The sequence below is a fragment of the Penicillium diatomitis genome, assembly GCF_028827545.1.
Source record: "Penicillium diatomitis strain IBT 30728 chromosome Unknown utg000017l_segment0_segment0, whole genome shotgun sequence".
Classification (NCBI taxonomy): Eukaryota; Fungi; Ascomycota; class Eurotiomycetes; order Eurotiales; family Aspergillaceae; genus Penicillium; species Penicillium diatomitis.
Genome location: NW_026623190.1, coordinates 62,529 through 77,694, shown reverse-complemented (window position 1 = coordinate 77,694; position 15,166 = coordinate 62,529). Strand labels below are relative to the sequence as shown.

Sequence of the window (15,166 nt, the reverse complement as noted above, 5' to 3'; positions counted from 1 at the left end):
GTTCCCTTTCTGGGCGTCACTCTTTCTCCCCTGTCTGGGACCTTTCTTCCTTCTTCTTCTTCTTCTTTCTTTTCGCAAACCCTTCGCGTGTCGGCTTTCCCAGAAACTCTGCAGAACAGCCACGAAAGATAAGAGAGAAAGAAGAAAGTGTCTGGAATACTAGAACAATCGCGGACACCTTCACCGGGGATGCACCATATCTTTATTTTGGGGAGTAAATGATCGACCATGATAGATATCGTTTTAGGACATAACCCTCCACCTGGCCCACTTCCGCACGACAGGGGAGCTATCCTCGGGCTAGGGCACGCACCGGGGGATAGATCGACACCGAGGTATGCAGAATAGGCACCGAGATGGGTCGCCCATGTGAATATACTAGCATCTCCCGCAGACGAGAGCGCCATTTTCAGCGCAAGACCCTTGACCATGATGGCATGGGCTTGACCCGCTCGGATGGGCACCACTTGGGGTAGAGGCGGGCCTCTTGCTGGATTTTGACTATTTTCCATTGCAAGGCTCGAGATCGCCGAGCATCACACTTTTCCAGCTAGGGCAGACTCAAGAGGCATCTCATGGACGACAGATCATCACTAGAGCCAGGGGAATGCCATTCACCCGTAGTCATCTCTTCTTGAGTGACATACAGTACGTGCTGGAGACTCGAATAGTCGTCGAACGTCCCTCGGCATCATGCAGGGCCACTTCAGGCCCGCTCCACCATCAATTAAGGTGCGCGAACACCTTCACATGTGCTGGAATGGCTGACCGCACGGTCTGTGAGTCTGGATCCTTTCCTCGAGCAAGACAAAAGAGGGGGAAATAGAATCCCACGGGGAATCTGTGGCTGTTCGCTCGGCTCCCGCTTGCTTTGGCACTATACAAAAAAAGACAGCTCAGGGCCCGTGACAGAGCCAACCAGGCGGGGACGAACTCCACATCGGCTGCGTCCAAGCACTCGACGATGAGCAGCGCATCTCAGAGTTAGCGTTGCATCTTGGACCTGCTTTGGGGAGCTAGGCAAGGCTTGGGCCAGCTCGTGGGCTCCAGGGGGGGGGGGGGGGGCAAGGGCTCGGCCAGGTGCCCCTAGATTGGCAATGATCCTTCCTGGTGTGGTGCACGATCACTGTCGAGTGTGTGGACTTGTGGACTATTGCGGTTTGGGGTTTCCTTACCCCGGACCGTCCGTCGTTCGGAGGCCAGTGGGGCAAGACTTAGTGGACGCCTCCGAGAATCTTGGGACAGATTGATTGGGTCTACGGGATAGACTTTGGTGGAGGCAGGGTGCTCGACCGCCGTAGTCTGGTTAGTAGTCTCGTTGACCGGTCAAACTGTGAGCCAGCATGAATGTCAATCTTGTCTGCAACGGGTCGAGGGGAACGGGAAGTGGCAGAGGAGTGAGATTCCGCGTCAGCCAGGAACCCGGAAGGAGCTCAGGTGCTGAGCACCTCAGGTGACCGGCAATTCATGACTAAGGATGTCAATGGCAGGAGGTGGATGCTGGATGCACCGACCGGACCTGGTACCACGACCCATACTGGTACAGGCAGTGGTAGACCCGTATCTAGCCAGGCACGCAGAATCTGTGAGTACGTGTGTATGTGGTGTGTGCGAGAGACTTGCGACAGGTGTCGGACAATGTGCCAGCCACTGTCGATCCACTTGAATTTAGAGGCTGTTGGACACTCAAACAGTCGTCTCGTGACAAGATCGAAGAGGCCGCTCTGCCGCCGCCGAGGTCGCTCTCTGTCCACGCCCCGGGAATCGGCCACTGCGTCATCTTCCCTCTCCAGCTTCTCGAGTTAACGCGAGCGATCGTCCGTTCCATACTCACCCAACTCTAGTGAGTCAAGTCTCCCACGGTTCACATCCACTCGGCCTCCCGCTCGGGTGCCAAGTTGAGCCAACTCGTGTCAATCCGTCTTCCCCGCAAAGCCTCGAGGTGACGGATCATCCACCTGCGGGTTCTCGTCTCCACTGGAGGCGAGCGCCGCCAGCGTGGTTAGGAAAGAGAAAAATCAGGGCAAAGTGGTTGGAACAACTTTAGGAACAAGAAACGTTTGTCAAAGCTCCGATGTGGTCCGTTCACTCAATGGGACTTCAAATGTTGATGGTTCGTTCGTCATGAGTGTAGTGAGTCTAATGGCTGACTTGTTGACCGGGAGCTAATCAACACGGGTAGTAAGACTGGATCCTCGTGACCTGGAGGTCCAGACAACTTGGACCGACTGTCTATCCTTATTTCGTTTGACTTTTGCGATCCATCATCTGCGTCATGACAAGACACGAAAGAAGATGGCATATATGTGCAACTTTATCAGTAATGAGCAACTGAAGTTTTTTTTAAAAAAAATTGATTTTTATTGGGTGGTAATGGAGGGAACTTACTGTCGAAGATAATCCAGTAGTGAAGGTAGGTAATCAGTATATCTCGTCCTTCTGCTGTATATGGTGGTAGATGTTAGAGAATCAGTGCTACATATTGACGCGACTTTTGCAATTTTTACTCTTCTGCCAGATAAGCATAACCTCGATGATTCAAATTACAGATCTCTCTCTTTTCCATCCCATTGCCTTCACGTCATCAGGGTAAAACGAGTTCCGCTGGACTGTCACAACTCTCTCCCAGAGTACACTCGATAGACGACTTTCGCGGCTTCTCCACGAGCCCACGCTCCACACTCCACACTCCACACTTATACGCCCGAGCGCCCGGTCAAAGCACTACCGAGCGCCACCACAGTCGTGCAGCTGTCCTGGTCCCTGCTGCGTTCGCTCTTCTATGCGAGGCTAGCTCAAGCACGTGAAAACCGAGATGAGACCGGGTCTGGGTCTGGGTCTGGGTGAGCTGTGCAGACTGCGGTCTCCAACAATTAGTAGGAGTCGCAAATCTCCGAGGAACCGCACGGTCGCAGACGATCAGATCCAAGTCCCATGGCAAGTGTGCCGCCACAAAGTATAGGGCACCAGCAGAGAATTCAAACCTAATTGATTTCTAGTCGAGAGGCTCTTCCAGTTGAGCATCACTCGACATGCGATACTAACTACTTGGTGGCAGGTGCCAGGTGGTAATGGGTCTCCTTCGGTCAGGTCGGAATGTTGGGATTGATGATGTTGTCAGTAACTCAGTAGACCAACTCGGTTCCTGACGGCCACCTCAGGTACCGTCCCTCTTTCGTGCATCTGGCAAACCAGATCGAACCAAAGCCAGTACTTCTGGATCCACCCGTGTGTACCTGAAGGCTGACAGTCTATCTGCATTTGCACCTGTTCCTTACCGTTGTCCGAAGTACATGTCACTCCGCCACTTCTACCCAAGTGCTGACTACCTGAATGGTCATCCCCATCTTCGCTCACAGTGCTCGAATGACCGAGTGCTTAGAGACCTACAGTACACGAGGGAGCAGGTATGACTCCGCTTGCAATCTTGTACGCCTTATGCTCGCTACAGACCGAGAGTGCACGGAATGAGATCCCCGCGTCGGCCCCTTTGGCAGGCACCCACATGGTATTTGTTTCCGATGAGAATCATGTCGCCCTGATGAGCCTGCTAGATTCTGGATCTATATTCGCTGTGCATGGTCATATCAAATAAGAATAACAGTATGGCCTCCCGGGTGAAAGTAGGCATCTCTAGGACTCTACCTACACCTGCTCGAGACTACAAACGCCACTATCCAGAAGGATTGTCTCAACCCAGATCGTAATGCGTGTCCGCGACTTAAGTTCAGACTTGAATGGTAACTAGTACCCTAGGAATGCTCGGCTCGATCCCCTCGCCCTTCTCATTCATGATCGGTGACCCTTGCGGACTGGCCGATAATTGATGTCACTGCGGCGTAAATAAAATTCGGACACTGCAGTACACTCAACGCAAATCTCATCGTCCAGTTCACGTTGTCTCATCCCTTGCAATAGCCAAGCAGCGGCTGGCGTGTAGGGTGCTTCAGTATAGCGGAAACGCGATGAAACCTTTTGCTTCGTCGTCGAAGTATGCATGACACCGAGCGGCTGCTTTTGGCTGGACTCCGTTACCATACCGTAGATTCTAATTGACGTATGTAAGCTATAACCACAGCTAACTCGCACAGACCTCATACTTGACGTCCTGTTGTACGATTCAAACAATCACTTCATTGTATCTGAGCCCCCTTGCATCCCGCGATTAGATCGTGGCTACTGTATACTTGTGCAGGCCGCGAAAATGGCCGTGTTGGCCCACAAAATTAAGCATACTCTAATCGTCCGGCTAGACCCGTTATTTCGCTCCGCGAAATGACGTCGTATACAGCAATGCACAGGCGCATCGAGACCCGACTTTGCGCGCGGTCCCTGTCCAACTCCGAGATCTGCACGTTTAGCATGGACAAGGCCTGAGTATCGTCACTGGTCCTAAAAATATTCTTGGAAACTCCGTCAAAGAGACACGAGCCTTCCAATGGTGTGTTGATGGGAGTTGCGGTGATTCTGAAGAGGGTTTTGCTGAGCATTGTCTGTCACGAGGGCTCCATTTGGATTGTCGGTTCTTTTTTTTGATTTTTATGGACACTCGGACGGGGTTGAAATAACGTAGGTGTTGGAGTCTCCGAAGCCCAAAATCCCGTCCATCGGGCTTTCTCTCTCACACACACTCTCTTTCTCTCTCTCTCTCCCTCCTTTCCTCTGTCTCTCTCTCTCTCTCTCTCTCTCTCTCTCTCTCTCTCGCGTGTGTGTGTGCACCTTAGTGTTCACTCCCGTAATGACACGATGAATTCAAAAATATATACTAAAGTATACTTCTGGAAGTTCTTCCGCACAGAACGACCCATATCACATACAAAATGAGCGGGATACATTCCCCGCAGTATTCATGGTGGTCCCAGCTCTGCCATTTTCTTACCCACGCTTATATCAGTTCGTCATTCTCCACCTGCGTTGGGCAGCTATATAAGCTCAGCATCTTAGGCGCTTGTCCGGATCTTTGCCCTGTTCGCGTCGCTGCTTATTTCAAAGATATCAGGTATCTTATTATAGTCCTGCGTGTGTCCTAGTCTGCTCCCCCCTAGTAATATCTCGTATCTCATATCTCGTGAACAATGACTTGTTAGATCCAGCTTTCCCGAGCACACGAACCGTGATGTATCATCTTGAGCTTCACGGACTAAGGCTGCTAGGGTAGGTACCCGCGGCAGGGTTGTATATTCTTCAACATGCACAGGCGCATTGAACATAAGGTTGTAGTTCACAGTCACACAGTTCCATGCCTATCACACGCCTGTGACCAAACCTATTTCGTGACGCTTGGCTGTATTGATATGGATCGTACCTCATGAGGAGGTGACCTTGCAAGCCCGAGTTTCACTAGAAGACGGCCAGTCAGACTCTCAGGTGAGGAGGCCTTTCAGATTGAGGCTCGGTGAATCTCTATAGCCTAGGAATTGCATACGTGGTTCTTTGTGACTGCTTAGACGAAGACCTCCACACGTTCCTTGTTGTGATAGCTGTGCAGCGGAGAGACTATCCTAGGAGATTATGGCCATATTCGCCGGCGTGAATCGAAATGAAAATATCAAAAGGATGAGGGATCCCATGATTCTCATGTACGATGTCCTGCTTCAAATGCTCGACAAAAAAAGATTCCTAGACTCGCGTGCAAGTCCGGTCGTCAGCGAAGGAAAGAGTCGATCCAGGAGGTTTGACGATGAAATATTAGAGAGTTATCAAGTGTTATGGTAAGAGGTCAGGGTCGTTCGATAACGCTATCCAAAGAAGAATACCTTCCCCAGACTGCAGTCCAATGTTGACTGATCACAGTCGCTATTGACTCGCGAGACATGAGTCTATGCTTGTTACGGAGGATAAGAGAAGCACAGGGACCATCTGAGCATCACGGACCTTGGTTGGGATCAAGCTAGGAATAACCTGTCGACGACTGCAAGGTGTTGTATTTCTTGGTCACACGACAGTTTTTGACGAATGTTCCACGCTCCAGGTCCCGGCGCACTTGGGATGGACTTCAAATCCCTCGCTCACACGTCGAACTAGGTGGGCAGTAACCGAGAGACGGCTCAGAGGGGAAACGTCTACTGTTGATAGTGATGATTCATGCACTACCGAAAACCTCGAGGGGCTATAACTGGCAAGTTCGACAAAGATGAGCTCCCGTATGAACATGCGTGCAATTGTGCATTCATTGTGGGCGTGTTATATCTTTGGACTTGCTGTGCGGGTGTATGTTTATGACTTGGTTTGATAACCCAGGATAAACCTCCTCTGTATAGACCTAGGTAATATAGTTGTAGGTAGCTAGCACGGAACCTACTTGATTCTTTAATCGGAAGGTCTTGGAAATAATAAGTTGCCTCCCAAGATAGTATTGACTCATCGAGTACCTGCTACCTACCTAAGTCCCGCACGTGTCATCGCTCATAGATCGTGGTCTGACAAGAGTGGGACACTCCAACCAATGTCCTGTTCTAGCCATTCAATCGCCCACTTCCTAGTCAACGGTTACCACCTACTTCAAGCATGGATCTTCTGTGACATTCATTGGTAGCTGAACCCCCCGATGCTCAGCGTAAGGTTAGATTGTGATATCGACTTACCGCAACACGGACGTACTATAGAGATACAGCTCCCGTCGAGCTTTCGAATGAGGACTGCAGGTGGAAGGTCTTCGCGTATCGTCTCTAGAAAAGACTCTCCACCTTCTCGTGGCCCAGGCGATAACCGGATTGCTTGGTTGGGCCTTCATTTTCCATCAAATAGACTTAGATTTGAAAGAAGGCGAGGTCTAATGCCGGATTTCAGGGGTATGATGGTGTTCTAGATGTTAATTAGGTACCCATTCCATGGCCGCCATGATGCAAAAAAAGAATTAAATACAACAGTATCAGACAATATGAAAATATGCTTCGAACCTCAGATGAACGCCATCTGAGTGAGGATCAGTCAAAGATGGCATAAATGACCAATGAATATTTCCCCCCCCCAAAAAGTTTAATCATCCATGGGTGGAGTGTAGCCCTCAAAAACCTCTTTTTCGAACTTTCCACACAAATGGTCCCACGTCAGCCAACCCCCATCAATATCGGCCCATGCCCCTGCGTCCGCGACGCTATGAGCCTCGGTCGAGTTCACCGCAAGCTTGTGCGAAGAGACCCATGTGCGGCCGTCGGCAGTGCCGATGGGCTGCTCGGACACTCGAGGAAGCATAGCCTCGATCAAGGGTCGCACATACGGGTAGAACCATGACTGGTCCCAGAGCTTGTCGAGGTAGTCCTTGCCGCCTGTGGAGTGGAACATCCCATATACTTCTTTGGAGACCAGATTGGTCTCGAGTCGGATTTGCGTGATGCTGGGAACGGTGCCGACGACGGGCTCGATCATGCGGAGGATGCGGGTGATGGAGGATGCGAGATTGGCGGGAAGGTCTATCGTGAAGGGCTTGAAATTGGGAAGGTTGGCGGTGTTTTTGTGGACAATGGCATATGAGGTTGCATTTTCTTGGTCGTGGAATTGATCGAAGGTGAGCATGTCTAGGACGTGGTCCGATCCGGCGCGTGTCTGGAACAGCGAGGACCAGTGGTCGATGCCGATGTGGTATTCGGTTCGTTGTCCGGGGGCGATATCCGGAAGGACCTTCTCATAGTCCGTGGGCCATATCGTATTGATGTCGATGTCACCGTGAAAGTACTCCTGGTATTCGGCTATCGTGCGAGAATATTCTTGCATGCCCCAAACTTCGCTCATGTACAGCTGATCGGAATCACTCCAGTCGCCTTCCCGGCTGTAGCGTTTGGCGATGAGGTCCAAAGTGGCCGCGAACATCAAGCGCATGTCCTTGACCGGACCCATGATGGTCCCGGAGTTCAGCCAGATGGGGACGTTGTGTGCATAGTTCCCATCCACGGGTCCATATGCGCCCATGGGAATGTCCAGCTTCTGTGGGATCGCCCAACACCCGATACGGTTCTGTTCAGGTGGGTAGCAGGCCTTTTCGGACCCGAACAGGATACTCAACCGGGGCATATCCTCTTCTTTCTCGAACTTGCCCTTGAATCGCATGGCCAGTCGATCATTCGCTTTGTTGATGACGTCGAAATAGCGCTCAATGAGGACGTCGGCCGGGATTTGGAACACCACATCATACCCGTCAATCATCAAGACCAGGTCGTCGTCCGATGAAGGTGGGAGGTCGTTCAAATAATGCATGACTGTGCGCACTTTGGCCAAATGAGTCTTGGCAGCGTCCAACTCGCCTTCTTTCATCCAGCCATTCAAGGTGGGCACTGGATAGCCCAGGGCCATCGCCGAGGCCAGTAATCGACATAACCGGAAGTGGAAGCCGCTGGCTGGGGCCAGCAGGTGGAATTTGGACACTATATGAGGTGCCGCTGGTGATGCATGTTCGCCGGCACTCTCACTCCCATCATTCGATATGGGGGCAGGGTCTCTGACTTGTGGCGAGACGGGGTATTGAAATGCCGTGATGAAGGCGACGATGAATACGCTCGCAAGGCCGGCCCATTGCCAGCGACTGAGTCGATTTGTCAAACTTGAGAAGTGCATGCTGTTTGTCCTAATGGACGGACAATCGGTCTTTGTGCAGATTCGGCTGGTCCCTCCTTCTCCCAGGTATTGTTTGATGATCACGGGAACTGACCTGGAGCCCACAAGGAGGCTCTCCGGAAAGGGAGCCGCGATGGAAAGTTTGTGTTCGGGACCCCGTTTATCTTTTGATTTTGAGGGTGGGAGAGTGACTACAGGTTGAACTCACTCGACACTGACAGTAGTACATCGAAGACTGCAGGCAGTCAGCCAGCTAGCCAGAGCAGAGTGGAACAGGTGCCAATCGACAACGAGTTGCCCGTTGCTGGTAACCGACGGTTGGCCACAGATGCACGATCTCGTCAACGAGATCAAGGAACCGAGTACCCTTTCCTGGTCAGAAAGGTTAGCGCGGGTAAGGGAAGGCCCCTTTACAGGCTAGCGCAGTAATTTTGACGTTGCCAAGTCCGCCCTAAGATGATTAGTACAGTACATGGCTGTGGGTCAATGCCGAGGACAGAGATAGAGAGAGAGAGAGAGAGAGAGAGAGAGAGAGAGAGAGTGTGTGTGTATGTGGCTGTGTGGCTCTGAGATGATAAAGTATAATTACTGACATTTTGTTTTTTGGTCGACCACATGAAGATCCGAGAGACTGTTGGCGGCAGAAGCCGCTGTGAGAACTTAGAAGCGCCTCGGTGGCTGAACTACTTGCGCGGCCCTGCGGCTGTCAAAATGTTCCGTGGGTGAGACCGAAGCCCCTGAGATTTGGTCACTCCTCTCTACGCGAGCACGCTAACGAATCGATGCAAATTGCAAATGATATCCATGATGAATACAGAGTTATAGGCTAAAATAGGGAAAGGTCTTGTATGATGTGATACCGAATGGTACAGATGATGTGCCCCATGCCAGTGTATGCGAACATCAATTGGAACATACCGCAGGTAAGTCAAGTGTCTACATACATAGTGTCCCTGTCTAGTGCAGAAAATGTATTGAAAAGCGAGTGCACTTTGACTTGAGAGGTTGAGAGTGAGACACGTCCGCCATGGCGTGCTGTGCAAAATCAAATCGACCGACCAGGATGGATACCTCCAAACACAACGCATTAAGACATTGGCCCAATGATCACTACTGCATCTAGACGAGCCCCGTCCTCCTGTCCAATTGTGGAGCGTATTGCGTGCTGGACTGGAGTCCATGCTTCAACTTGGCAGTCAAGGCGCGTTTCGAAAGAATCGATGTATGTGTTCAGGGTTGTGTTCAACGGATCACCCGAGGGAAGATTTCAAGATACACGCAGTAGTATCCCTGAATTGAGAAAGTAGTGCGGGTGTATTATATCTGTTTCATGGTGTATTAATGTATGAGATTCATAGAATGCCTACCAGAACCCAGCCTAGCTACTCAGGTCCTGTATCCGTACTCAGTATACACTATACAGTATACACTGTATACAGGATGGCGTATGCACTAACTATGGTGCATACGAAAAGACTATAAGTATAGCAGTGCAGGACTGCATACGAATCCACCCAGATAAACCCGGGTCTCCCTGCAGAAAATGCAGAGTACAGACAGGATGGACTCGTCTGTGCCTCTGTGGCGTCCTGCAGTTCCAAGACGTGAGGACCGCCAAGCCTGAGATTCAAGTTTCTAGTGCTTACAGCGACCGGGCCCCACTTCAATACAGCAAAATGAAATGACATCCACCGCTGACCGCAGGACCGCACTCCTCAAAGTCTCAAGACTGCAGAAGTGGAGGCCAATGCGAATGGAGTTGACCCGCTCGGTACTGAAGCGGTTCCGCTCGGATCGTCACCGGCGTAAGAGCAGATTGGGAGCTTGCAAGGCTCGCTCGAGTCCTCGACTCCCGATCGAGTCGATACCCGCCATCAGGATGTCTTGTCCCCCCGTCCCACGCATCGACTAGTCCCGGACTGGACTGGCACTGGGCTGGGAAAACTGGATATGGACGGATGACGGACGCTTCCATCTTTATTCCATCTGGTCCACCGTCCATGCCGTTCGTCGATGCTTTTGCCCCGAGGTCACTTTCCCCCTCTCGATTGCGCCCAACTCACCGCGTGGACTGGACTCGGACAGCCTTCATCTGCGTGGCTATCCAGACCCTACACCTCCATTAAGGAGCCTCCGATCATAGCCCTCCCTTACTGGCAGTCGCTCCGTGGATTGACACTCGCTTTCGATCTTTCTTTTCATTCATGATTGACCACCGCTAGCTCCATATAGTCTCACCCAACATGCGACACAGCGAAGAGCGTGAGGAGGCGGAGCTGGCTCTGCTCTCCGGGAACGAGGACTCGACCTCGAATACGGACATCGATGATCTCGATTTCGAAGATCTCGAGGCCAACCGCAAAGAAGAATCATCCACGACGATAGCAGAACCGGTGGAATACCAAACGCCGACGACGGTGAAGTTTATATGGGTGACCTGCTATTTCGGATTCAGCATGGCGCTGACCATCTACAACAAATTGGTCCTCGGATCGGTACGAATGACCCCTCCTCAGAAACGTTGTCGATTGATCGTCTTCATATGGACTGACCCGGGATGATCCACCATGAATAGTTTCGAGCACCATGGCTCTTGACGTGTCTGCATACCTCATTTAGTGCCCTTGGCACACTCATTTTGCTGCAAATGGGATACTTTAAGCTATCCACACTCGGTCGCCGGGAACATCTGATTCTCGTGCTATTCTCCATTCTCTTTACGACGAACATTGCCATGTCTAATCTCTCACTGTATGCGCCCATATTCAATTTGCCTCGACACACTTTCCGATTGCCACGACGGGCAGAACCAGGACGTGGGGATGCTAATTTGATTCACTCCGCAGCTCGCTCGTGTCCCTCGCTTTCTTCCAAATCATCCGCAACATGGTTCCGCTGTTTACCGTGCTCATCTATCGCGTGTGGTTCTCTCGCACCTATGCGACAGGCACATACCTCTCGCTGATCCCCATTGTCGTCGGCGCGGGCATGTGTACCGCAGGCGACTACCACTTTACCCTTCTGGGTCTTCTCGTCTCCATATCCGGTGTCATTCTTGCGGCAGTCAAGGTCAGCACAACCCATTTCGAATCACTCATTATCCCGTCTGCATCCGCGGCGATGCGCCAAGCCTTGGCGAGCGTGCGTCATTCATGCTAACCAACCACATTCCCTTAGACCGTCACCACGAATCGTATCATGACCGGCTCCCTCGCCATGCCCTCGATGGAACTCCTCTTCCGCATGGCCCCCTTGGCTGCAGTGCAGTCTCTCTTTTTTGCCGCCGTCTCGGGCGAAATCCCCGTCTTTCTGCACGCCATGTCCGAGCGTAATGCCGATGGCGCCCTCAGCCGCACGCTGATCACCGTTGTCTTCATCGTCGGCAACGGACTTCTCGCCTTCGTGCTGAACATTGCCTCGTTCCAAACCAACAAGATTGCCGGTGCCCTCACCATCACCGTGGCCGGCAACTTGAAACAAGCCATCACGTTGGCGCTGGGAATCCTCGTCTTTGCTGATTTCACCATCAACGTGCTCAATGGATTGGGCATCTTTTTGGTTTTGGCGGGATGCGCATGCTTCAGCAAGGTAGAGCTGGATTCGAAGCGACGAGCAGCGACGAAATAGAGACCCGCGCTCTCGGTTCGCCATTGTTAATAATAGAAACCAACATATACAATCTAATTGAATACTTGTAAATCTACCGAACCGGTGTACAAACTGCACACTCTCACCGTTAGAGTCTCTTCACTCTATTCCTGCTTTGCCAAGTGTATTCAGTGTTCAGTGTTGTGGATTCCATTTCTATCATGACTGAACCAATTGACTGGGCCACTGTGAGTGTCCAGTGGTCCACTGTCCACACTGTCCACTGCCAGTACCGTATTCGGATCCAATGCCGAGCCTCACGGCACCAGTCTCGTCACACCTCCCAGACTCCCACCGTCACATCCATCCTGGTCCTGGTCTCTCGCCTGGCTCCAATCTAAACTCCAGGCCCTTTCCGCCCCCAATAGACCTCGACTCACCCGCAAGTTCCGACAAAGTCCCAACACAACGTCCGAACGATCAGACGGTCCCACACACACAGAAAAAGGCAAACTCCCAAAAAAGGGGGCTGTCGGGGCCCAGCGGTTGCATGCCCAGACTTTTCGCGGCCCTTCGCCACCTTCGCCAACCAAGTGCCAAGAAGCACCGCGGGCCTACCATCGCCGACTCTGCTGTTTTTGTATGGGGGCGCCGAACGAACGGACCCGTTGGTATTGGCATTGGCAAGAATACAAGTTGTCAAGTACTGTGCAATTGTGCAGTACGCACATAATTACAGATGTTCAGTAGTAGATGTTCAGTAGTCCAGGAAAGAGGGGCTAGAGATCGAGAGAATCATTCCGGAATAAGGACCTGATTCTATCAATCATGGTGGTTGAATTCATTGCGGTCTCGAAAGATTTGGTGAAATTGTGCCAGTGTCCAGTGCCCTGGCCCCGGCCAAGTCGCGCCGTCTTTCCGAGAGTGCCGGGGCCAGGATCCACTCCGGATTTGGGTGCGAACCCGAGCGGGCGGACCCTCTGTAGAATGTAAAGTGTAAAACTAAACTGTAATTGTCTTGAGATAACGAGTCAGGGGTATTTTACAAGAAGGTGATTGTGAGTTGAATCTCTGTTGTAGTGTAATGTGTATGGAATCATGTACCCCCCGTATTGCACAAAAGTGGCCAGATTGGATTTGTGCTGACTGCTGACAGCTGGGAGCACTGATCCCTGACTCCTAAGTTGAAGTCCATCCGCAGATCGACGTCAAATGATCGATCAAGATAAAGACAAGTACCAGTACTAGCTGCTTCAATTCTGTGGTGAGTGTACTACTACTCTGGAGTCTGGAGTCTGTAGTCTGTAGTCTGTACTTTCTACTATGTAAGTACTATAACTATGCAACTAGGTACTTAGTACTAAGTACTGTCTCTGTACTTGTACTCCAGTGCGCAACTGCACATGGCTCAGCTCACGGACTCACGGACCCCGCCGGTCCCTGAGCCGCCGGCGGATTTTCAGCTTATCTAATATGACAATCTCGCCGGGTCCTCGGACGCAGCGGCCCACGTGATACCTACCTCTGATGAACAGCCCATAGACACCTCAGGTGAAGCGCGGAGCAAGTCGAAGGTCCTCGGTCTTGAGCTCTGCCACTATATAATAACTTTCAGCTGGATATATAGCTATGCTTTTGTATGATATTATCATATATATATATATATATATATATATTGTTATATTCGATCATATTTCGGAACTGAGATGATTGGCACAGAAGGAAAATGATCAAGGCCACTAGACCTCCTGATGTCGTGAGTTCTTGGCAGCTACCCTCACAGGAAAAACTGTGCGGATTGGAAAAAGGACGGTGGGTCCATGCTGGGAAAAACCCCCAACAAGAAGATCGAGGAACAGCGTCTTCGAGACAATCATCAGCGGACTGATATCAACCTTAAGACTATGGAAAGAGAAAGTAGAACCATCATACAATTTACATATACAATACTGCAAAACTACTGTACAAACTCCAAATCCAACCTGACTAGGTACAGACATTCACATGTGCCAGAGCCAGACAGGCGTTGTTTGTTAAACTTTTATATTCGTGTACTTCCACCTGGGCAGGGGACACTTCACAGTTCACACTACGGGCACTACTGCGCGTATACTTTTGTCGACAAGTTGGAGTTGGCCAGGGGCATCACCCCGTGTATTGCCCAATTTGCAACCAACTTCAACGCCACGGGAGCTCATGAAAAGTGCTGGTTGACAGCGGCAAGTAAGCTCCGAAAGCTTTGCCCCAGGCCAATCTAATCGTGGATATCAAACGGCTGTTCAGAGACAACCAAGAGGATTCTCTCGAAGAACTACGTTCATGTTACACAAGTGACGAGTAGGAGCTGAATCAGTGCATCAACATTTCATACCCATGCCTCTGTGGGAGGTGTCATGTAGATTTCAGAATGAAGCATAATAGAGAGACATGGAGATTACGGCAGTTCTGTGCTATTCAGCTACACTAGTACCCTTGGACTTGTGACTCTAATAACCTTTGCAAAGTGAAACTACAACTCATGGACTCAGGGGTCAGCCTTACCCATACCACTGAGCCTGAACCCCCTTTTGAACTCCTCCCAAGTGTCATCGATTGATTGGAAAATCATAATTTTCACAACTTGCATACATACTCCAGCGGCAGCATGAGTGTATGTCTAAGAGACTAAGACAGTATTTGTACGGACACTTTGCACCAATGCACGCAATGCACGGAGTCCGTATTGTGGAACAGGTTCGAGCTATGGAATCCATCGGGTCCATTGGGTTCTTGGCAGAAGAGGCCCGAGGACATGCGGTTCATGACTTTTATTACACCTGTGGTCCAGTCTCAGGTATCGACAGGACTACGATGCTTCACCAGCAGCGTACATTCTGCCATAGAATAAGCTGGTAAAATACGCGATCATTGCGCTCCAATTTACGCAATTGAGGCTGACCGATGTGAAGTCCTTTTTTTCGTATATGATGTAGTGATGTACTGTGGACGAGAGTTTGAATCAGTTCCAACTTCCAAACGATGCCTCATC

At 50.9% G+C, this 15,166-nt stretch overlaps 3 protein-coding genes across 3 annotated transcripts; 1 reads left to right on the top strand and 2 right to left on the bottom strand.

The window, feature by feature from the left end:
- Positions 1 to 16: 16 nt before the first annotated feature.
- N7539_009379 (uncharacterized protein) lies at positions 17 to 431 on the bottom strand (the record flags this gene model as incomplete). Its single annotated transcript, XM_056938974.1, has 2 exons — positions 17 to 108; positions 314 to 431. 2 exons carry the CDS (start codon positions 429 to 431, stop codon positions 17 to 19), a joined length of 210 nt encoding a protein of 69 aa, XP_056785696.1.
- A 6,547-nt stretch (positions 432 to 6,978) lies between these two features.
- On the bottom strand, positions 6,979 to 8,550 carry N7539_009378 (glycosyltransferase domain-containing protein; the record flags this gene model as incomplete). Its single annotated transcript, XM_056938973.1, has 1 exon — positions 6,979 to 8,550. The coding sequence occupies one exon, from the start codon at positions 8,548 to 8,550 to the stop codon at positions 6,979 to 6,981; it is 1,572 nt and encodes a 523-aa protein (XP_056785695.1).
- A 2,243-nt stretch (positions 8,551 to 10,793) lies between these two features.
- Positions 10,794 to 12,177, top strand: N7539_009377 (uncharacterized protein; the record flags this gene model as incomplete). Its single annotated transcript, XM_056938972.1, has 4 exons — positions 10,794 to 11,045; positions 11,126 to 11,301; positions 11,397 to 11,619; positions 11,728 to 12,177. The coding sequence occupies 4 exons, from the start codon at positions 10,794 to 10,796 to the stop codon at positions 12,175 to 12,177; spliced, it is 1,101 nt and encodes a 366-aa protein (XP_056785694.1).
- Between the last annotated feature and the right edge of the window lie 2,989 nt (positions 12,178 to 15,166).